The sequence below is a fragment of the Parasteatoda tepidariorum genome, chromosome 10, assembly GCF_043381705.1.
Source record: "Parasteatoda tepidariorum isolate YZ-2023 chromosome 10, CAS_Ptep_4.0, whole genome shotgun sequence".
Classification (NCBI taxonomy): domain Eukaryota; kingdom Metazoa; phylum Arthropoda; class Arachnida; order Araneae; family Theridiidae; genus Parasteatoda; species Parasteatoda tepidariorum.
The window spans coordinates 40,887,653-40,912,889 of NC_092213.1; the positions used below are offsets into that span (position 1 = coordinate 40,887,653).

General features: G+C 29.1%; 1 protein-coding gene across 4 annotated transcripts in view; it reads right to left on the reverse strand.

Annotated features, from left to right (window-relative positions):
- Positions 1–3,562: 3,562 nt before the first annotated feature.
- The window catches only part of LOC107440979 (inactive histone-lysine N-methyltransferase 2E), a 36,897-nt gene continuing 15,222 nt past the window's right edge, over positions 3,563–25,237 (reverse strand). For 2 of the 4 annotated variants that reach the window (XM_016054085.4, XM_071186101.1), the window contains 15 exons: positions 24,954–25,068; positions 23,679–23,788; positions 20,006–20,086; positions 19,680–19,920; positions 17,310–17,414; positions 16,790–17,025; positions 16,030–16,282; positions 14,171–14,407; positions 13,619–13,772; positions 13,000–13,295; positions 11,161–12,213; positions 10,091–10,307; positions 7,055–7,168; positions 6,784–6,932; positions 3,563–5,818 (listed from right to left, as the gene is read on the reverse strand). In XM_016054085.4, coding sequence (XP_015909571.2) covers positions 5,552–5,818; positions 6,784–6,932; positions 7,055–7,168; positions 10,091–10,307; positions 11,161–12,213; positions 13,000–13,295; positions 13,619–13,772; positions 14,171–14,407; positions 16,030–16,282; positions 16,790–17,025; positions 17,310–17,414; positions 19,680–19,920; positions 20,006–20,086; positions 23,679–23,788; positions 24,954–25,068 — 3,628 coding nt within the window. In that variant the 3' untranslated portion in view covers positions 3,563–5,551. The remainder of the gene's footprint in view (positions 5,819–6,783; positions 6,933–7,054; positions 7,169–10,090; positions 10,308–11,160; positions 12,214–12,999; positions 13,296–13,618; positions 13,773–14,170; positions 14,408–16,029; positions 16,283–16,789; positions 17,026–17,309; positions 17,415–19,679; positions 19,921–20,005; positions 20,087–23,678; positions 23,789–24,953; positions 25,069–25,237) is intronic. The other 2 variants (XM_016054086.4, XM_071186102.1) reach the window with 2 other exon arrangements.

Consider the following 25,237-nt stretch of genomic DNA (forward strand, 5'->3'; position numbering starts at 1 on the left):
TAAGTTTTTGAATTGCATTTGTTGCAGCTTTACATGGTAACTTTTAGAGATTTCTGACTTTTGAATTATTATTTTCTCGAATTGAATTGCAGTTTCTCTGAAAAAGGCAACAGAGGAAAGGTATTCAATAAATTATTAGACTTCCCAATTTCAATTTTAAAAAGTCTGTGAATATTGTATTGCTAATTTAATTAAAATTGTTTTAAATGAACTGCAAAGAGATAAATCAAAATTTTGAAACAGCAAATATACAAGATCATCATCATCATCATAGTTGGCCAGACAGCCCAATGTGAGCCAATGCCTTTCTCTGAAGATTTCTCCACGACGATTTCCAAAAATATACAAGATATGATTTAAAAATACATCTTCTAAAACCAGAGTAAGAAAAATATCTCCACAATGTAATTGTACTCACGTTTCTTTTTTCCTTCGAGAGTTCTAAAAATCCTGAAACAAATTAGGTAGAAAGCAAGCTTAATCACTTTTTTTTTTTTTTTTTTCCAATTTGAGATCTGAACTGTCGTCAGTTTTTGAATTTCCTTATTTTTAAATCAAATGAACAAAAAGTTAATTATCAAGTGTGATATGTCATCACTTAAATTTTTGTGAACGATAACTTTTAACTGCAAGCGCAAAGTTTTTAAATCTTACAATGTCATATATTTTAATACTGACTTATCAAACTTTTAAGTTATGGAAATGGAATTTTGCGGTAATTTGTTATTTTTAATTGAAAGGGTTCTCCTCATGCTTCCAAACCCCAGTAACTGCTCTTTCCATATTACTTATCTAGCTCATTTCATTTCAACTGAGAGTGGGACAGATTAAGCGTAAAAAAATATAAACTGTGCTTATGTAGTTACACAGGTTTGCTACTCTTAACAGATGAACAAAATTCCCTGACTTTTGCAGACTTATTTTTAAAAAAATTCCAGTCTAATATCGCAGTAGTGCTGTGGTCAAAATATACAGTGAACATAGCTGCCAACTTTACTGGATTTTCCAGTAGACTACTGGATTTTGCCAGCTTGGTCTAATGGTTTAATTAAAATTCTCCTGGATTTAGCGAATTTTAGAAAATTCCCTAAAATTGAGTAAGTTTCCTAAAAAAATCCATATTGAAATAGAATTCTTGCAGTTTATTGCTTGAATATTTAAATAAGTATTACTGATACATAATGAGGCGAACCTCATTTATTGAAATCAGTTCAAAACTTTTTTGTTCTAAAATATTCAGTTTATTATTATTATTCAGAAATCTGTTTTTAAATTAATAAAAGAAATCTTTAAACTATATTCGACGAATTAAATGCCTATTAATATTCAAAATTACGAGTACGATTAATGTCAATCATTAACTGGAAAATATTGCAGTTTTTCTATTTTGATGACTATAAAAATTCCTTATGAGTAAAATATTTAGTTCATCATTATTCAGTTACATCTTGAAACTTATATTTCGTAAAATCGACTGAATTTTTTCCTACCCACTTTCGCAGCTATGAGTGAACCACAAAAAATTAATAACTTATTCATTATTTCGTATATTTTATTTCAATTAAAAAATGTAACATCACAATATAGAGAAAAAATAGTAGAAACAAAAGAAATATATCATATAAAAGAGTAAAAAATATTTTTAAAAATAAAATTTTGATTCACTTAGCCAATACAAAAACAATTTTTGTTTTGATTCTGCAATTTGGAAGTCAATAGCAGATACTTCTGATTAAAAATTCTTGATAAATTTTATATCCCTGTTTAATTTAATTTTGTACTTCGTACCTGCATGATGCGTAAAATGCAAAATATACAAGAGTTAAATTTTTATAGAAAAAAAAAGGTGCATCTCGAGTCATGTAAATTAAAATAAAATTCTATTTTTCTACATATATTTAAAAATACTGAAAAGATGGAATTATAATAAATAATCCCACTTAATTAATAAATCAGAATTATTAAAGATTAACTTGCTATATATATATATAACTTGCTAAATATTTAATGCAAATTAAATAAAAAGTTGATTTATCTAAGCTTCTTCCTAATTTGATAACAAAAATACATTCTAAGATTTAGTTATTAATAAATTTATTAGTATCTCTACAGGATATTTTGCATCATAAATAATAAAACTTATCTTAAAAATATATGTTTTTAAAAATACTAAATAAAAAATGTTTTAAAAATACCAAAAAAAATTTTTTTTAAATATTAAATAAAACATTTTTTTTAAAAAAAAATACTAAATCATCTCACGAAAGAAACTAATATATAAGCTTTATGAATTCAATAGTAATTAAAATCTTATTTATTCAATAAAATATTTTTAAAAGTACGCAAAATATGACAACTGGATAGGATTGTTCTCTTAGTAATATTTTTTCTGATTTCTATGCACATGTAACATAAAAAGCTTCAATTAATCTTTTTTCTGAAAAACGTCCCATTCTATAAATTCTAATTTGTGAAATCGGTCCCTTCACAAAATTCAAATTCGTATAAAAACGACCTCTTCACGAAATTTAACCTATGAAAATAATCGCACAAAATTGTTCAATGGCTGATTCTCGGAAAAAAAGCGATTGGAAACGACATAATTTTACGACAGCATCGTCACGAATCGAACGCGTCTAATCTCAAATTCGCATGTCAATAATAGTGGAGTTTGGAAAACATAGTAGAAAAAAAAAAAGGGTGAATGAAAATCACACCCTACATGGCGAAGTTACGATGGAATTAATAAATCACGAATCGAACGAGTCAAAGCGGGGTAATTTAAGTTTCAACGTAGTAATAACATTGCATTAAAGGTATCAGAGTTTGAAAAACCATGTGAAAAGGGTCGACTGCCTAAAAAACTATTACCAAACATCATGATAGTTTTTTCAGAACTATCATGATGTTGTCGTTATCATGATTGATGAGCACAACATTAAGACTGATTGAATCGCAACCAATCGAAAACGTCAGAAAATGATAACTGGTAGTCAAAATTTGCACAGGTTGCGTATAAGCACCTTTTAAGAACTATTTTTAAGCACTTTAAAAATGCTACGCACCCTGTTGCAATAATCATATTAATATTACTTGAATTTGAAAAACTATGCCTAAATCGAAAAAATTATTAATTACTTCGGAAATCGTAATCGAACGTGTTCCCCTATTATAGACATCCTGAATCTTTCACACGTGGTTTGCATGAAACTTATTCTAGCATTATGGGCAGCCTCATTCTTCCTGCTTCTTTGTGGCTCCGTGAACTGTTATAAAAATAAGAATTTTAAAATTAAGCCATATGCAATAATTGGTGCATCATTAGTCTCTCATTTTATGCGATTTAGAAGAATTAATAGAACATTTGCCTCTGTTGACGGTTTTAAAAATTTTTTCTTTAAGTTCTAACACTGTTCAAGATATCTGAAGCACTATAGTAAATGAAGTTTAATAGTTCAGAGGCTTTACTGTATTTCCAGGCTAAATTGTCCCACAGTTCAAATTATTTTATCTTATTAATGCTGTACTTTACATGACTATCAACTAACTAAGTAATCAGACATATTTTACAATATAATTTATTATGAAATAGTTTTCTGGTAATACATGTAATGGTTAATTCTAAAACATTTTGCATAGAATAAGATTCAAATAAAATGAAAACATTTTAACAAGTACATTTTAAGACAAGGATTCCTTTTATATATATATATGTGTATAAATATTTCACTTTAAGGGAAAAAAATAACTTTCCAATTACGATAATCAATTTCTGTTTAAATATAAATTCACTGATAGAGGGAAAAATACAATAACTTTGAATGTTTACATTTGAAAATAATTATCTCGTTTTAAATCACGTTCTTTCTTTTTATAATTATAAAGCTAGTATAATAACACTCAATAAAATAACTCACATCTTAATGAAAGCCTGATTAGGAATTTAGTAGAGTAACAAGTTTAAATAACATCTTATACTGTAGCTAAGTTGTGGTCACTGGAAATATACTCCAAAATTATGGGAATAATTTAATTTTGTTAATAAGATAATTAGTTTTAATAACTCAACATTTATAAGAACGTTGTTAAAAATGTATACAACCACAGCAAATAAGCATTAAAAATTAAAACTCAGGATGAAAAAATGATTACAGATATCAAATGCCAAATTTCCTCTCTTTTAAAGCAATATAATTTATCGTTTTGGCAAAAATAGATCATTTTATTGCAATATGGCACGAGAAAAAAAAATATTTTCTTTAAAAAGTTCTTAATTTTTCTTCCAACAATAAATGTACAAACCGTGAACTATCTGTGAGCCGTTGAAATAAACTATGCAAATGAATGCAATGTTCTTTTTTTCTAAAATATAAAACTGAACTAAATTCACGTACTCAACGGAAATATTATAAAAATGGCAAAAGATAACTTAAAAAAAAAATAAATAATTAGATCCTGGTGACCACCACATAATTTTCAGTGGGACAGAGAGAGAAAATATTGGCATTACCGGTCCATGCAGGGAAAATATAACTTCATAATATAGAGAAATAAAAAGATTAACTGAACTTCTATTATATTAAACACTTATTCATTGTGAATGGCCAGGAAAGAAAACAAATAGACAATTGCTTTAAAAGCAATAACTAATTTTATTAAGCTGTGTTAGTATATCTAAACCAAAGTGGGACGAAGGTTAAATTTGTTTGCATGGAAAAATAAACTGAATTGTTGAAAATAATTCAGAAAACAAATTCCTCAGAATTAATTTTTAAAAAAATATATTAACCTGTTTTTGAAACTTATACCAGCAGATGCATTAAAAAGTAAACATATGTAGTGATTATGGAAAATAAAGTTGGAACTTTGAATTTGGAAATTTAAGAGTATTTTTTAAACGTTCTGGTAATGAAAATTATTTTTTAAAAAAGGTTAACATAACAAAAGATTAGCTAGTAGTATTGGAGTAAATATCATTACATTCGGAACCATTTTTTAAAGCAACAAGTTTTAATAAATAATGCATAAAACCTAAAAAAAAAATTTATACAAATTATAAAAAATTGATTGCAGATGGTTTTCATGCTTTTCTTTAAATATATATATAAATTTATTCTTTCTTATAATAACTTTTTACAAAATGAAAAAAGAACAAAAATAATATATATATGTCTATTAAGTATAACAATATAGATGTGTTAGACAAATAAAAATCTGAAGTTTAAATCCAATTGAGCAGAAGCACATTAACTGTACTCATACGTTGGCAACAAAAAAAAAATGTTTGAAGAATAACGTAACAAATGTAAAAAAGTAATGAAAAAGAAGTAAAATGATAACTATGTACATATTTAAATCTGGAGAAAAAAAATGAATAGCAATATAACTTTACTTTACATTTATACATCAAATATAATTTTTTTTTAACAATAATATTTACACTTTTATGTAGGATGAAGAAATAAAACAAATGCTAAAATGAACACTTGAGAATCTGAAAAAAATGTACAAGTTATGATAAGTTTATAAAATCTTAAAAGCCTCATCCATTTCATTTGTAAAGTCCAGATGGATAGACATGTAAGTATGATTTATGGGGTGGTGGTGGAGGAGGTTGTTGAACCAGAGCAGCAAACTGTTGTGCGTTGACAGGAGAGTAGTCACGTTGTGGTGGCCGTAAAAGCGCCATTGATGGAGTAAAAGGATGAGTTGGAGGTATTAATGGAGGCTGAAGACTGCACTGTGCAGAATTGGCATTTAAAGGATGAACTGTAGGAATAATTGGAGGTTGTGGTTGCAAAAAAGGGCTAACTGGAACCTAAAAAACAGGAAAACATTGTGTAAATTAAATATATTAGCATGTTGAAAAGTGATAGTGAGAGGGGTAGCAGAAACCTCTAGAGCAGGGTTTCTTAACCCGTGGTTAATGAACCCCCAAGGGGTCCATGAGTTATATTTTGGGGGTCCGCTGACTACTCTTAATTTTTAAAATGTTTGGAAGCCTACCCATTGCTTGTAAAGCGAGCCATGGCAGCTATTATTCGTTTGCTACAGTGCATCTTTGCAAAACGGGATTTTCCACACTTGTGACAATAAAAACATAACATCGAAATCGATTGAATGTTGAACATGATATGCACGTTGCTTTGTCGAAAACCATCCCCCAATTCAAGTTATTAATTAAGGAAAAGCAGCAGGAACCTTCACATTAAAAATGTTAATTTTAAAAATTTTGTATACTATTAAAATAATAAAATAAATTTTTTTCTAATAATTGATGTTTTATCCAATTATTTTTTTCACAGAGGGGGTGGCGGGTGGTCCGTGACTTCTTAAAATTTTTTAAAAGGGGACCATTATATCAAAAAAGTTAAGAAACACTGATCTAGAGTTAAAAAAATTTTTTTTTTTTAGCTTTCTCTAAGAAATTTAAGCACAATCAAGTAATTAAACACATAAATTTTTTTTCTCTAATATATTTTTTGAGAACCATGTTTGAAAGCATAGATTTAGTTAAGATTTTTTTCAAATATAAATCTGATTAACAATAATTATATTTAGCATTTTAATATCTGCCTCATTAACTATTTTTTTCGTTACTAATTTTTAGGACATTTGCAAAAAATCATTAATGCTGCTAACTTTCTTTATTTTTTTTATAAAAAAAAAGTAGATAAAAATTTATTTAACATAAAGAAACAGAGTATTAAGTGTGCATGGATATCACAAAAAAGAGAGAAGAGTACTTATTATTATTAGCAACAAATGAAAATTTAAATCTACCTGTGGAGGAACCAGATACTGGGGCCGAGGAAAGGGTGAAGGTGTGAAGTTAAACTGTGTCGGCTGTACAGCAACAGGTATAGATTCTTTAAGTGGAGGACGAGTATGACGAGGTGGTGGCGGAGGAGGAGGGGGTGATGGCCGAGCACCTATTAATAAAAATGAATACGAAAAATGAAATTTTAACTGCAACAGAAAATAAGTGAAGAAAGAATGCTTCTTGAAAACGAACATATTATGCTTAAACTAATTTAGAAAATAATATAAATACCTTCCGACACATCAAAACCAAATTCACGCCTCAACCGTTCATTTAAATTTTCTCGATGTTCTGTTACATCAGTTTCTGGCACTACTTTGATTTCTTCTTTTTTAATTTTGCTCACTGTAATAGGAAAAGAAGTTTTTAAAGGGAAGATTATAAAAAGGATAAACTCAAAATAATGAAACAATTTAAAGGGCAGATTAAGAATACTGGGCTACAGTACTCTTCCAATGAAAATTATGTGATGAACATTTTTAAATATACGAAGCTTTGCTATTTTATGAGATAGTACACAGAGTTGAATTGAATTGAACGTAGGGTTTAGTGGCGCAAGGTCCAGGTGAGGACATGCTGCACCGATAGTACACAGAGAATCTATATATATATTTCTTTTACACGGCAACAAAAAAAAGCCTCATTACAACTCCCCAAATGGCAACGATAGAAAATCGACCAATGATTGCCGCTAAAAATGTCACATGCCAACTCTAGCTGAGATGGCCCAACATATAGCGCTTTTAAAAACGGAAACTGAAATAACCAGAGAGCATAAGCTAGGCAGAAGTGAGTAGTCTTTGTTGATAGATCTCTATTTTAGTATTTTGTTGAAAGTGCTTTTTTTCACGAATTTATTTGTTTTACTAGAATTTATTTGTTTATGCACGTTTTTCCATTGCAATTCTCTTATTTCAACTTTTAATAGACTTATAGCCAAAATTTTAACCTTTTCAAAGAGATATCAGTTTTAAAAATTTTATCTCAAGATTTTATACTATAGAACATTTCTAATAGGTTTAACGAATTTCATGTCATTTATTTGAATTCAAATTTATTTTAATGACTTAGTATTTACTAAAAAAGTTGTTATATGGATTTGAATGATTGTTTTGAATTCTTAGAATTTTCTGCATTTGCAATGTACCTAATTTAGTAGCGAGTGAAGCGAGCTTGCTTTAGGAAGCAAACCATATAAGATTGCGTAGCAATTTTCGGGGGTTGGCGAACGTTAGTGAGAAGGGGGCGCAGCCCACTAGTACAGTTATATTACCATAATTCCTAGCCACGATGGCTTAGTGGTTAAGGCATGAACTGTCATTGTGAAGAACTGGAGTTAGATGTCCAGTGATGGCTTAAAGCCCACCCAGCTTCAGATTGATGGGTACCAGCTAGTCAGTGAAGTAAAGGAGGCTTGTGAGCAGTGCTGACCATATGGACATAATCACGTTGATGGTCATGAAATTGTAGAACTTTAACCTTCATGACCCCACTGGCCCGTAGAGTGCTGTTGTGGGAATGCTTTTTATTAACATAATTCAATAGAGGACTCTACCGTGGATCAAACTCGCCAAAGAAGTTGTTACTTTAATGATCGATTTGAAATTTATCCGCATGTTATGTAATAACCTAAATTACTAAATTAACGGAATTTAAAAAATGATAGAATCTATGTGTGGAGAAGAGGAAAAAAAAAATCTTATGTCGAATTGAATTTTGTGCGTCCCAATGATATCAAATAAGAAATATTGGGATTAAAAATAAAAAAAAATTTTTTTAGTAATAACTGCTGAAAAAAGTTGAAACATGGCATCAGTTAACAACGGAATTGGCTCAACTCTTAACAAGTCAAAAAATGATCATGCAAATACGTAAGTAAAATCTCAGAGCTCGTAATATCGGAAAATAAAAAACCAAACGAATATCAATAGCAATAATTGTTGAAAATTCTTGTTATTACCATGTGGATTTACAATAGAATTGAACGTATTAAAAGTGTTTATTTAAATGCACAATTTGAAATTTCTAAATGGTAATATCATACTAAAATATCAAGATTTTTGAAACATCAATAGGCAAACAAATAGTTGGAAGAGAATTTCCCTAGAGCATAACCCTAAGTTTTGATGCTTTGCCTGAATTCCTTTTTTCTATATTTTAAATTACTTATGGGAGTGAAAGAGAATTAGAGAGAAAAAGTTTCTTCCCTGGTATAGCTTAATATATATATATTTACACATCGGAATTTGTAATTTACGCTACCGTCACAGATTCAACTTTAAGAAAAATGGTAGTTTCACAAAATAGATACTTTTTCCAAAAATATTATTTTTGTATCCCGTAAGAAACGATAAATCCATATTTTTGTGTTGATTTTTTAACATAATTTTTAATTTTCACAAATTATGTCTAAATTTTCACAAAATAGGTACCTCTTAGAAAAACCTAGACAGACCCCTTCTCAGAGATGACGCCGCACTGTGTTAAGTCAATCAAAAACTAGGCTTATGTTATAAGTTTTAAAATATAAGTTAAAAAATTCTAAAAAAATAATCCATTTTGGAGTAAATTTCTTAAAGTACACACTTTTTAAATTTTTTTTTGCATGTATAGTTAGTTTATAGAAAGAACTTCCCCTGCAGCTAAGCCTAGAGCAGCCTGTTGAAATGGAAACATTAAAAAAAATAGTGCATTTCAAAAAACGGAGCTACTCTCTCCCATGACTTTCTTTTTCTCGTCAACCCTAACTGAAACCTTTCTTAAATATTGATCCAACAATTCTACTTGAAATAGTTACAACTTGTAACTATAGTAAGCGCCACAGCTCCAGGTGAATGACAAGGGGAATTTTTTCCATAGACAGACTATACTATCAATTTAACATAGTTGGAGAAAATTACATGCCTTGCTCTTAGTTTTAAAATACTGAGAGACGAGAAAAAACTGGAATAGAATCAGCCTTGATATTATCCATTAAAAGACGATGCTTTCATATAAAAAACAAGAATTCGAAAAAGAGTATTAGAGCCTCGTATAGAATTAGGTTAGTAATTGTGGACTACTGAAATCTGTGTTAACAACACAGAAACTTTGCGTAATACTGTTCCCAAATCTTTTCTACTTGTCAAAATTTTTCCTTATGGCTTTTGAGAAAGATTTAACAGATTCCAAAAGATTAATAAACATGCACTATTTAATAATTAAGAAATTTCAGATTTCAACTCTCAATAAGGGGAATGAAATACAGTAAAAGTAAAAATGCCATACCTATTTGTGAAGCAGGATGCTTTGCAGCTAATTTCTTTGCTCTTATTTTTTCAAACAAGGGCAAAGGAGTAAGAGTAACCTGTTCTGGCAATGTGTCAGGTAAAGATATAGCACATATTGATGTTGTAGTAGTAGCTGGTTTGATAGAACTCTCAGAGTCTAATTTACTTTTGGTTGTATTTTCTCGCATTCTCATTCTATATTCTGACAAAGAAACCTGCAATAGAAAATAATCAACATTTAGATTTTAACACAGAATATTGAAAGAAGAAAAATTAACATTTATGCAGCTTATTGAAAACCTGTTCTGTTCATATTGACTGATCTTACTTGATAGCAGGGTAAGACAGCGTGTGACACAAGCTGTCTTACTGCTTAACAGATATGCTTAATCCTCAAATCTTTAAGTTAGTTTTACAATCATGACAATAACATAAAACATTATATGACTCGAGCTATTTTTATTTTAACCATTTGAAAGTGTTTTATAGAAGGGAGTTACATAATCAGTTGAAACGCCAGGCATGGGCATCTGTAACTAGGTTTGAAATAGTACTTCAGAATCAAATAAATGGGTAAATAGGGTATGGCCCCAATTAAGTCTGTTTTCTTTGATATACAGGGGTCAATGATATATGATTTAATATAACAAATAAGATAATTTAAATGTCTAATGGCGACTAGTGGTGTTTTTAAGCACCAGATAGATACTTGTGAAAGTATTAAGAGCTACAATTGCTCTTCGTAGTGTATCAGTAATGCTTCATAAAAAACGAATGAACATTTTTCTTTTAGGCCCAGAGAAAAAAAACTTTTATTCCTATTTAATTCATTCATTGTTATCTACAGAAAAATATTTTTAATTAATTCAAGAAATTTCTTTCAAAACTACCCTCTCCCCCCAAAATTTTTCCCCTTCTCTTTTCACGAGTGAAACTACTCAATTTATTTATTATATAAATCATGTTGCATTAAAGAATATGGCCAGATGCAACATCCACTTGTTTACAGTTTTTGATAAGATTACGAAATCTATATTTCTCTGCTGAAAAATCTAATTAAATACTGACCTTTCGTTTTTGTGTTGCAGAAGCACAAACTTTAATATCTGGACTAGTATCTTCACTGGATGTGCACCGGGATATAGGAGAAGGTTTAGTGATTTCTTCCCACTTCTTTGTTGAACTTTCACTCGATTGTGACTCTACCTCCATGGCATCTTCATTGGTTTCTTTATTTACAGAAGGTTCATCTTTGATATTATCAGTCTCACCAGTTTTATTTTTTGAAAGAGATTCACTGTCATTTGATTGAAAACTAGAGTTACTACAGCTATTTACATTATTACAAGAAACGATAGGACTACACACGGTTTGATTAAGTGGATCTGTTGTGCCACAATTTGTACTAATGTCACTCGAATTATTTACAAGAGTTTCACTGCCACATTCAACATCAGTATTGTTAGTCAATAAAACAGCACAATTATTTTCTTGATTTTTTATATCTTTGTTAGGAAAAATATCTTTATTATTTTGCATAGATAAATCATTGAGCTCTGATTCTGGATCACTGTCTTTTATGTGTGACTGCTTAATAATATCAAAAGAATAAATGTTTGAGTTAGATGAATGAGGTGCCTTACTGATAAATGATGAATCATTTGTTTCACTGGATGCTGTTGTATTTACAGATGAAGGTGCTGTATTTGCACCAGTTAAATCCTGTGATTGCTTTTGAGCAACCAAGTCTTTTTCTGATGTTTCAGATTCACTCAATGTTGAACAGCTCTGGTTTCCAGAAATTACTTCAGACATGCTGATTTCCATATCTGAAGACATGTTTTCTTCTGTCGTTGTGTCCAAGTTCGATGCTTTCAAATCAGTTTCTAGCATTATAGAGCCAGTTCCAGAATCTGATTTGTTTTCAATGTGATCTTCAATATTTTCTGGTGACTTTACTAATGAGTCTTTAATCACATCAGCTTTTTCTTCTGCAAAAGATAAGGGGTCTGATAAAGTTTCTTCTGATAAAGATTTTTCTGCAATAAATTTATTTTCTTCAGACACCAATTCTACAGAAGAAATTAGTGAGAAGCATGTTTCAAAACTCGGTTTCAATTCCTACAGAGGAAATCGAAAAATTCACATTAAAATTTTAAAACTGGCAATAAATTTATACAGAAATGCACAAACAAATGTAGAATTAAAAATGTAATGATACCTTTAGCAAGAACATTAGTAATCAAAACTTGGAACATTACAGCTATGAAGTTTAATTACCTTGTATGTTATAAATCAAATACGTTAATCTAAAATGAACGAAAATTTGTTTTTCATTTAAAAGACAGATCTTCAAAGATAATATACCACGAGAAGAATTATGCCTAATGTTCAGCAACAAGACTTTTGTTAATTAAAAATAAACAACTCCCACAAGTTAAATTGTTCCAGATCTTTCACAAGCCTTTATTATTTGAATGTCAAATTATGTTTAGATCCCGAGTAATAAAACAAAAGATTACACAAAATTTTCGGTGCCACAAACATAGTCATTCTGTTCTCATTATAAAGTTATACACCTTCTTTGATGTATATCACAGTTTTGAATACTTTTTGCTTGAAAGCATAAGTTATTTCAGAATGCACAAAATCCCACGCTTCGAAAGAATCACACGACAATTACATGCTATGCGAAACAATATACATTTTCTGCAGTATGGAGAAAGTAATGATCAAGGCTGAGAATTAATAAATATTTGTTTTGTTTGGTACATTTCTATCAAAACAAACTGTTTCATATTTTCAAGACAATAATTGATGGTTAAGAAATAAAAACAATGTAAATATTACAGATATACAATGATGTGACAATAAAATGCTTTACAAGCATAAGCTTAAAATACGAACCTTCTTTAACTTAGCATTCTCCTTCACATTTTCATTTGTTACAATTTCATCATTTCCATTACTAACAATTGAAGTCTCTGGAATAATAGCAGCTGAATCTTTATCAATGCTAGATGTCTCATTCTCCACAGCATCACTTCCATGCTCTGTACTGTTATCACTGATAACAGAATTGGATACAGTGGTGGCATCTGTATCATCAACAGAAGTTGCAGTGGATGGACTTTGAGGAGATGGCAGTGATTCGATAGATTCTCGCATCAATCTTCGTTTCTTCAAAGGTGTGGGCAACATATCTATCAAAGAAAAAAAAATTTTAAATACAAAATTCAGCAATATCCTGGTAAAATTATTGAGTTACAGATTTTTTAAAAACCATTTCATACAGTGTAGAGTAAAAATAAAAAAGTGAATTAAACACTGTTCAAAAAAATTTTAATCATAACTATAAAATAGTAACAACATACTGTAACACTGGAAATTACAATTTTATATACGGTATCAAACTGAGCAAGGTTATTTATTAAGTTGGATCTGATACAAATGAAATATCAAACACAATTTTTTTTCTGTATTTGATAAATCTTCTTTACATTACATAAAACAATGATAGAAATACCTTCTCCTGGTCCTCCATAATTATCAGAATCTCCATGGCAATTAGGGCTAAGACAACCATTGTCTAAGTTTGACGGAGGATCCATACTGCAATGATCTGATTTCTGTTGAATTTCACAGCCATGGCAGTCATACATTGCCTGTCTTAACCACCTCTAAAATAATTGAAAGCAAAAGAAAACTTAAATTAAGTTGGAACACAAAGAAAAAAAGCATAATTAGCATCTAAATAAACCATTTCTTTAAATTCTAAAGGAATAACAATAAAGTGTTAAAATTTGTTACATAAAATGAACACTATTAAAAACAAAATAAAAATATAGTTAACAAAAAAATTATGTATAAACCGAACACAAACCAACGAATCCGAATTGGATTTATCGGTTAACACTTCTTCAAATCACAATTTATTATAAAGAAATTTTTTTAAATTAAAAAAAGTATATATTGGATACTTATTGTTTTCACAAATAATACCAACAACAGGACTTGGATGTTTTACTATAATACAAAAAAAAATAAAAAAAATATTAGTACTTAAAAGTTGACTAACTTTTTTGGCTGAACCTGGGCCAGTACCAGGTTTCATTTGACCAGCTGAGTTACTCCGGCGAAGATGTGCAGCAGATATTCCAGATGAATGTGGGGCATCTTTCGTACAGCGCACATAACAAGTAGCAACAGCTGCTGACATGTTCCACTTCATTTCTGTGTGAATGGGGAGAGGTGATGATACTGGAGTGTTGTTCACAGCTTCAGACTTTTCTTGTAACCATTCATTCATTAGTGACTAAATAAATAATACATTTATAAACAAATTTAAAAACAAAAATTCATTAGTTTTTTTTAAACAGTAGTAAAATACTGTAGAAGCAATATATTTAATACAAACACGTTTGTGAAATAGACAAACTTTTTAGAACTATCAGCAATTTCTATCATTAGTGACGTGAATTGTTACTGCATTAATACTATCAAATAAAATTAAACAACTTAAACTTTTATACCTGCCAACCTCCATGTTTTAAAATACAGAAGATTCACTAAAAGATTTAAAGAAATGACTTAAAATGCAGAAGATTTTTCAGGCTTTCATTTTGTATTCCAAATTCAAGAATTCACCAGCATTGCAATAATTGGAATATAGTGCTCCTCAAGTAAAATATATATTACTCCATCAGGAAAAACAATGACTTAAAGTCTTGGAGAGTCCCTCCATCCCATTATTGGTATTGGCGGAGAAGTCCTGGGGGCTCCATTGGCATTTCCTGCAATAGAGTCAACCAGACGGCGCTGTCGAGATTTGCCAGTGGCCACCTGAGGAGTGGCTCCTTTTGTAATGGCAACAGGGTTTTCCCAATTTGTGCAAAGTGCGTCCCTGGAGCATATTCTGGCTCNAAATTCCCTGATAATTCCAGGTTTTCCAGGTGGGTGGCCACCCTGTGGAAAGTGCGTCCCTGGAGCATATTCTGGCTCGTCTTCACATTTCTAAAAACACTTTCGCGACGGACCCTTTGCTTGCCCTGGATTTTTTTCAGTATAGACAATATAGGGTTTTGAAACAATCAGCAAAAATAAACCAGAAATAGAGGTAAGATTAGATTCTTAACATTTTATGTTTTGGATCAATTAATAATCTTTAACATATATGAGGCTGAAGCATAGTGAAAATTGAAACTACAATTGTCCAAGGAAGACATGAGAGTACATTCTCAAACATGTATAAGTATACATAAGCCCGGTAGCAGAAACCCACCAGCACAGAAGCAAGAGCTGAAGAATTTTTTTTTTTAAAGCAAACAAGAGACTCCTTTTCAAACTTCTCATAACTTGTTTTGAATAAAAATTAAAAAGCTGAATCGAGAGAATAACACAGACAAAAAGTCAAGAATTTTTTTAACGGTTACTTGCTTCCAGGCTTAACTCAATATGAATTTACTCAATTATTACTATTATTTCCTTAGATTTCTGAGTAGAATTCAATTAATTCAAACAACTAAGTTTTTAAGTGCAATTTTTACACTAAATAGAGTTGAGGCTATGGAAAATTCTGGCACTGATAGAGAAAGATGCAGAAAGGTAAAGCCCTAAAAATGGGGCTAGGTACTTGGCCATGGTTAGGTGATATGTGAGTGAGATGCTGCAGATTAAACTCTATAAATTCTGCACCCAGGTACATAAGTACTTCAAAGTAAGTACAAAATTTCAAAATGCAGAAGATTTGAGGCTCAGTGCAGAAAATAGGTATAAATACGAAAAAGTTAGCAGCTATGAAATTTATGTGAAGTTTAAGTAAAATATATCAATATATTTAAAAAATATTCAAATAACTGTTATTAATTCATATGTTTCACATTCTATGTGTTTTATAAATAATTCTTAGGATTACAAAATTATAAAAGGAAAACATACCCGTTTTGTCTTTAACACATGAGATGAGGATGCAGTTGTGACAGTTGATATTGGCGATATTAAACCTGGTGATGATGATGCAGGTGGTGGTGATGACACAGGCACGTGAATGTTTTCAGTTAATGAAGAATTAATGTCGATTGATGGAGTGATTTTTATTGGCGAAGATTCGTCAAATGACATCAGATCAGATCCACCACTATTAGTTCTTGTCCGGCGCCGAGAAGGAGTTCCAGAACCTCTTCTTCTCTTGCTAAATATCAAAAGATAAATATTGTAATAAAACTTGAAAAAAATCCAATTGCTACAGAAAACTGAAGATTTTTCAGAGATTATCAAAGGTAATATTATATAACTTCAAATTAGGTAATGAATTAGAAATACTCTTAAATGATGATTAAATTATGATCCAAAAGCAAAAAAAGCTAATAATCATATGTTATTAACCTTTTTGCAAAAGAAAATGAAAAAAATAATTTTTAAAGCAAGAAAAAAGAAAGCAAAAAATGGGACTTATCAGTAAACAAATCTGCTAATGTAATAACCAGATTATAAATAAAGTCAGAAAATCAATAATTTGTAACACAGCATTAGATTTTTAAAATTTTTTCTTCTTCTAACTTTTACTTGTTAATCAAATTTTCCATAGATTTTAATTTATACTGCAAGCACAACAAAGAGGAAGCAATAACTTTGAAATGTAATAAAATACTTATTACAAAAGTCATAAGAAATAAATAAAAAAAATAAAAAAACTAACCCTTTCTTTTTGGGTGTTAGGGGTGCAACTTTTTCTTCCTCCTTAGGAATTACTTCAGATGTTCCACTTGTTTTTTCTTCTTTTTTTGGTTCAGATTCTGATTTGTCATCACAAGAATCTGATTTATGATGGTGTGTTTTTTGTTTTTCTAAAGCAAGTTGTTTTCTTTTTTGAGCTTGTTCCATCTTTTGAAAAGCACGCATAATAGCATCTATTTTACGCTCCTCTCTGGTCTGCTAAAAATATATTACATAGTTATATTACATAGTTTAAGCAATGTAATTAAGATAATTTAATACACCAGCATTTTGTATAGCCTACATAGATTAACTTACGCAATTATTTTTAAAATGAAATTTCTTAGATATCAGTATTATAGTGAAGAAAAAAAGTATACACAGAAGTCAAAGATATTCATCTCTTTAAATGTAGTTAATACATTTACTCATATTCATCCCTTTTCATTATCTCTTCTTATTCCCTTTACCCAGTGATTTATAAGTAAAATTACTTTTATTACCTTTCGTTTCCCACCACTAATTGGTTCTTCTGATTCAAAGTCTGAAGTGCTTTTTACTTCCGGTTCTTCTTTGATGGGAATAGGGGATTCTTCTACAGGAACAATCTAAATACAAGTAAAGATGAAGTGCAACAATGCATAAAAAAGACATAGACAAATAAATAAAGAACACAAAAGCATTTTTCACAAATTGCTTTTTGAAATATACAGAACATATTATTTGGTGTCACAGCAATAAAAGAAATCTATTATTTACAAAGAACGAAACACACAATGTAAAGCCTTCCATTTGTCTCAGTTTTACACCCATAAATTTTACAGAGAATATCAAAATTCATATCCAACAAGCAGGCATCCTGCTCAAACGTTTCACTCATTTTAAAATTAATTGTTACTTTACTTCAGTTCTATATTAAATTTTTTGATTAACTTTTAATTTATCCTTAGCTCAATTGCCAAACACACACATACAGATATATAGTCAAAATAATTTACTACATTTAAAGAAATTCTTAGTTAATAACTCAACTTAGAAATATTTTCACCCAATCTAAATTAAGTTGCAAATACCAATATAGATAATAAAATATTCATGCAATTTCTTGCTATTTATAGTAAATTTCACTGAAAACGGAAGTATAAATAAATAAAATTATCTTTATAGCAAGTCATTTATGGATAAAGCGAATTTTAATAACTTCATTTGCATACATTAAAATCTTTTTTTAAGAAATGTGCAAAAACAAATTTTTTCTGTGATAAAAAACACATCAAGTATCGATATAATATAATAGTATAATAATGCCAGACAAGAACACAGATGATTAATATTAGTAAAAAAAAAAATGTATAATTAAGTTGAAACTAACAGTATTTTTAAATTAATACACATCTTTTCATAACCTCTGGATGCATCATAATTTCATGACATACCCAGGAATTAATACTGGTATACAAATCAAAATATTGAGTAGTAAATATTTAATGAAGATCTTGATTTATACTTATAATATCTTTAATTAAAAATATAAACCCTAATTAAAAATTTAAAAAAAATTATTCATACATTAACATTAATACATTTTTACTTAATTCCAATATAATATAATCGTTGTGTCAGTGCAACACATTTGCATTAGAAAACCTTTAGATTTTGAGAAAAGTTAAGAACTTTTAGAATTCCAACTCAATTTCAGAAAAAACTTTTGGTAAATTTNTCCTCCCTTCCCTGCCTTCAAGGTCACGGAGGAAATGACGTTTCTCTGGGTAAACGGGGAAAAAAAATTTCCCCTTCCTTACATTTTCCTCTACTCAACTTCAAGGATGAGTCCAATTTCCGCTTTTATCGTTCTAGTTTAAAATGGCGGGAAATTCGAGCAAAATTTTTCCCGGTTTTCTGGATACCGGATAAATGGTTCTCTACTGTATCTTTAATTAAAAATATAAACCCTAATTAAAAATTTAAAAAAAATTTATTCATACATTAACATTAATACATTTTTACTTAATTCCAATATAATATAATCGTTGTGTCAGTGCAACACATTTGCATTAGAAAACCTTTAGATTTTGAGAAAAGTTAAGAACTTTTAGAATTCCAACTCAATTTCAGAAAAAACTTTTGGTAAATTTCAATGAAAATCCAGACTATATTTTACATATACCATGCTATTTTTAATCAGAATACTTTCATTCTTTAAAATTTTCTAATGCCAAATATCAAACGTTGTGAACAGTTAGACTAATGCGTGAAATTTTCACAGCAAATGATTGTAAGATGTTAAAATTATAAAATTTTAATCTCAATAATTGATTACTGTAACTGATAAATTTGAGGCCAGCTGCTTGCCAGGTACAATATAAGAATTTTCCAAGATTTTCTAAAAAAATTGCACTTTCCCCTGATTTTTGGAGTTAAAATAAAATTACCTGACCCATGGGAGCCCTGAATTTGTAACTTATTTTTATTAAAAAGAAAAAAAGCTGGAAATATCAATTTACCAAGGTTCATAACTTTCACCCCTAGTTTTTATAACAGAAATGATAATTTTCCCTGAGGCTAAGGTGCCAATTAATAACTCCAATTAATGATATGATTTCATATCATTAACTTAAACTAGAGAACTTGGCAATGAATAAAAAAAATAAAGTTTAATTAGATGCCACAAGCAATCTGATTTAGAAATTTATAATATTAATGTACAAAAAGAACTAGAAAAAAAAATATTATAAAATGAGTAATTGATATATTTAATAAATAAATGAATTTTAGAGGAAAACAAGTCCTAACCTTTAATATATATAAAAAAAAATAGTATGCTTTACAAGAAACAAAATTTATCAATAATAAAAATATAGCCATGGTAATACCTGATGTTCAATTGGTTCCGTTTTAATAGTCACTTGTTTAGGTTCACTCTTGATAGTCACTTGTTTAGGCTCAGTCTTGATAGTCACTTGCTTAGGCTCAGTCTTGATAGTCACTTGCTTAGGCTTTTCATTTGCTTCACTGATTCTTCTTTGATGTCTAGTTTGTTTCACCTCAACAGAATGATTGCTGTCCTCATCTGCTGTCATTGTTGACCGCCTAGTTCTGCGCCTTCTTTCCTGACTACGAATGTAAGAGGAAATTGTGAGACATTATTCAAATAATAAATAGCCTCAATTAGAGTAAAGGTATAAAAATATATATTTACCAAACTTCAATTGTACCATTCTTTTTCTTTGGTTTTACAAGACATTCTTCTGATCCACAAGAACATTCATAATCTTTTACACTAAATGTAAGTTATAAAATTATAGCATTAAATGAAGTCTCAATAAATAACATAATTGTTAACCAATTATTTACTACATTAGATTTGAAAAGGAAATACTTTTTATTATATCTAAATAAATTTTTTCGGCAAAAAATCTTACAATATTGAAGAGAAAACTTAGCAGAAATAAATGATCTAGAAATGAAAATACTACTGGAATATGAAACTGAAGCAACAAGTATGTATAATTGTAAAACAAATATACATAAATAATGTACATAAATTAGCAATAATGTATATAAATTAGCAATAACGTATATAAATTTGAGTTATAAAAAATACTGCAAAGCTCATATAAAATACATTAAATAGAAAAAAAATATCCTTCCTCTTACAATTCACATTTCTTAACACCACCCCCTTCCAATAAAATTATGAGTATAGCTCGTCTGTGATCTTTTTCAAACCATATAGGACAATGACAAACTGTAGTCTTCATGAGACTCAAGTTACTATCGAATATAATTATTTTTTTTTAAATAAAAATTAAATGGTTACTTCATGCACAATTTTTCAATATTAAATCCAGGCATGAAAGTGGACAAAAATAAAAAAAGCTGAACTTAGTCAATGCAGGCCACTGAGAGGAGGGGTGGGAGAGTGCTATATATGAGATTTATAAAAGCAACTTTTAATTATGCTGGGAGATTTTTATTTAATATTTAAAGTGGCAGAAGCATTTAGACAGTAAACTTTAAATTTTTCTTAAATATAATTTTAAAATTGTGACCACTACTATATTAAAAAAAATTAAGCAATTAAAGGAAGGCACAACTATTAAATTACTTACTAATGAAAAATATACCACATCTTTACTGTAACTAATTCAAGAGAAAACTTACTTCTACTTCGTTCAAGAATCGCGATATTGGATTTCAAAATCGCGTGAATATGAATCACGATATTAAATTTTAAAATCGCGTGAATATGAATCGCGATTTTGGATTTCAAAATCGCGATATTGGATTTTAAAATCGTGTGAATATGAATCGAGATGCATAATTTTTAGATCACGTGAATACAAATCGCTATTTTTGGATTTTAAAATCGCGCGAATATGAATCGTGATGAATAATTTTTAGATCACGTGAATACAAATCGCAATTTTTAAATAGCGTACAAATAAGAAAAACGAAATCTGATATTACAACTGCGTGATAACGAATCGCAATATTGGATTTAAAAATGCGTGAATACGAATCGCGATGTTGGATTTTAAACTCGTGAGAATACAAATCGCAATATTGGGTTTTAAAAACGCTTAAATACAAATCGCGATATTGGATTTTTAGATTGAGTGAATAGGAATTGTTAGTTCGGCTTCTAAATCGCAATATGTAACTTTTAAATCAGTTAAATACGAAAATCGATGATTGATATTAAAATCATCTGATTAAAAATTGCGATTTTAGCAGATTCCGGTGCAATTCCTAACATTTAAAATTCCGAAAATCAGCCAAGCAAAAAAAAAAAAAAAAAAAAAANGATGGCCAAAAAAAAAAAAAAAAATCAAATATCGGTGGTCGGAAACGAAATGCTTATTCTCCTTTCCACTCTATAGCGGAAGTCGCGGTAACCCGACTATCGTTCGGGAGGCTTGGGTTCTCTAATTGGACTCACCCAAAATTTTAGTTCTTGGAACAGGGTCGGAAATTTAAAAAATTGGGAGAAAAAAGTGGATTTCCGCTTTTTTGCGGAAGTCTTTCATTCCTGTAAATCTTACCTTAAGGAATTTTTTTAATTCTTTTTCATAAAAAGAACACAATTTTTCAATATTTTAACACTTTGCCGACAGATGGGAAGGTCTTCCTGTTTTGCAATAGCTAGTTATTATACTTTTCAGGCTGCATTTTTTGTCCGACATTCATCAGGATTTGTAATTAATTTACCAAATATTACACTCAATATACTAGTACCATAAAGCAGGTAACTATATTTGAACAAATTCTTTTAAGGGAAATATATAATAAGGTAAAATAAAAATAAAAAATCTTTATATATATTTAATACATAAAAAATAACAATCATTAATAGAGAATTATGTTAATTATTAACATAATACCAAACACCTTCTTAATAAACATCAGTCATCTTTAAGCCTCAAAATATACCTTAGTTTTCTTACATATAGCAGGGGTGATGATAGTGACTCAAAGTGAAAAACTCTGAAAATTTTGTGTGCTAAATATGGATATCAAGAAATTAATTTATATACAATACACATTTCATATTTAACATAATTTTTTTGAGCAAAGATAATTAAATACCTTGAAGAATACCTATATATTAACTAAATTTAAATAAAACAAACTTAATTCTGATAATTACGACATTGTATTTTTATAGAACGCAAAAATACAAACCACAACATTGGATTTTTCGCAATTCGAAGATTTTAAATCACGTATAAATACAAAAATCAATATTTGATTTTACAAATGCGGAAGAACGAATCAAAATATTGGCTTTTTAAAATGTGTGAATGTGATTCACAATGTTGATTCTAAAAATGCTTAAACCTGATTCGCAATGATTTTAAAAGCATGTGAATATGATTCAAAATTGCGTAAATACATGACGTGAAGTATGCTAAATAACGCGAATATGAGCCACTATGTATGGTTTTTAAATTGTGAGAATAGGAATTGCAAATTTTAAATTAGGTAGATACGGAAATTTATGTCGGATATTAAAATAGCATGAAGAATCGCAATATCAGCAGAGTTTGACGCAGTTCTAAGTAGTCAATTGGCCAAATCAAAAATTTTGTTGGATTACAAGTTTTTGATTTGCAGAAGTCCGTAACCTTATGTTCTTTAGTTTCACAGAACACCGCAATATTCACAAAAAATAAATAAAAAAATCAAGTCCTGTTCCTAGTTTTAAAACCTAGATGGATGATACGTAAAACCCGGGACACAATCACCCCTGATATAGAAATCAATAAAATCAGAAGATTTAGGTCCTACTTAACATAAATTTTTTTACACTCATTAAAACTATTTAAATACATTTCATTATTATAAACTTACCTATAGATTTTACAAAATGGGGGTAGGTACTTAATATTAGAGAAAAAATATACATACCTTTAGTTTAAGTAACAGAAAATAATAATGATAAAAATTTAAAGTTCCATTTAAATTCATAGAAACTTACACTTTCCTTTTGCCAAAAGAGACAGCTGCCTTACTTAAAGAAATTAAACTTTTGGAGTTGCCTAGTATAACAGTTGTACCCTAAATCTTTTTCTTTTTTTTGTTACAAAAGTGTTTGATACAAGAAAGATAAACATTTTATTATTATTTGCTATACCGTATTTGTTTCAAATTTAAAATAATATGTCTCTGAACATAACACTTCTCTTAAATATTTATACAAAAAGATTTAGAGTACAACTGTTGTACCAGCAGTCTTCAAAAAGTTAAAAAGCAGTAAATTACATATTAGATATAAATGTGTTTAACTATTAATGCAATATATCTTTACATTCAATTGATCTTAATGATTTGTGTAAATGGAAAATAAATCAAAAATTTAAATATCTCACCTGTCACTTGGATGAATTATTAGAGGGATTGTTACTTCATCTTCTCTAAATATTACTCTAGTGGATCTTAAGTATAAGTGCAATTTTCCATTGTACATCATATGTCGGATCTAGAAGATAATATAAAACAATTAAAGAAACAGCTAAGAAAAATTTCCAGAACACCCTAATAACATTCCCTTTCAATGAAGGAACTTAATAAAAGATTTTGAATGAAAATCTCACAATTACAGTAAAAAAAATATTGGTAAATAATAATACTCTGTTTAATGTTCAGAAGCAAACAACTTGGAAAGAAATAACATTTTTTGATGTACTTTGAAAACTTAAATGAGTTCACAATCAATTCATAATTGCTCTGATAAATGCATAATAAAGTTCAAAACTTCAGCAACCTTCAACATTTTTTAAACATATTTAAAATGGCAAATTAAAATAATGAGCTAATTACCTAAACTTTCTGCATTAGTTTTGACAGCACACATTATTTATAATGCCATAATCTTTTCACATGGTTCCAAATCAATTTCTGAAATTTATTCCACTAAATTTTCAACAAAATTTAGATTTCATAGGTAGATTTTATAATACATAAGCATATTCTCCATAAATAAAAGTACATGTCCATTGCACAAGGAAAAAAATTTATCTTACAATTACTTTAGACAAGATTACAATTCAAGCTACAATTACAAGCTTAGAGAATAGTATCGATGAACTACAAATGTAGTTATAGTTAACAAAATGCGAAACAAGATTTTGTTGAATACAGAGTATTTTATACATACATTCTTGTTTTAAAAAAGAAACAACACAAGAGATACTTGGCTTATTTACTTAGAACTTCACTATATATTGTTACTGTCACTTTTACGATTGGTTACAATCATTTTCTAGGTTTCCAGCTAAAACAAGGCGTTCTCTAGCAATTTCAAGTTTTCGCTGAGCTTGTGTAAGTCATATGACACTACTCGGTTAACAGTAAAATTTTATAAATAAAGATTTAGCAAGGTTCAAACCAAGCATAGCTAAATGTGAACTTTGGTTAATAGGGATTAAGTTAATTTTACTTAACTTTATGCATAATCGATTGTAACATATTTTCATAAATAATGATAAGCCAACTGAATCAATCGTTATACCTTTAAACCAATATGTTTAAACTATTATTCACATATTCTATGCTCATATTTTCATAAAATAATGTGGCAAAACACAAATTGATATATAAATGACATGCATGATAAAAAAAACATAATCATGTAAAACACCTACTTCAGCATTAGGTTTACAAGATCGTCTCACAAATCTAGCATCATTCCCATACATGGAAGCATCAACACAGACACTTTCTTGGTCCAATAGATAAAATAACACATACGGATAAAGCCTGAAAATATAGATTTTCTCAAAAAACACAAAATGACATTTTTATATTAATTACAAACAAGCAAAGGAGAATAACTCTTTTACATGTATAACAAAAATAACATTTAGGTATTGAGTGTAATTATAAAATAATATATTAAAACATTCAGTTACTATTTTTGTGTAAGCAT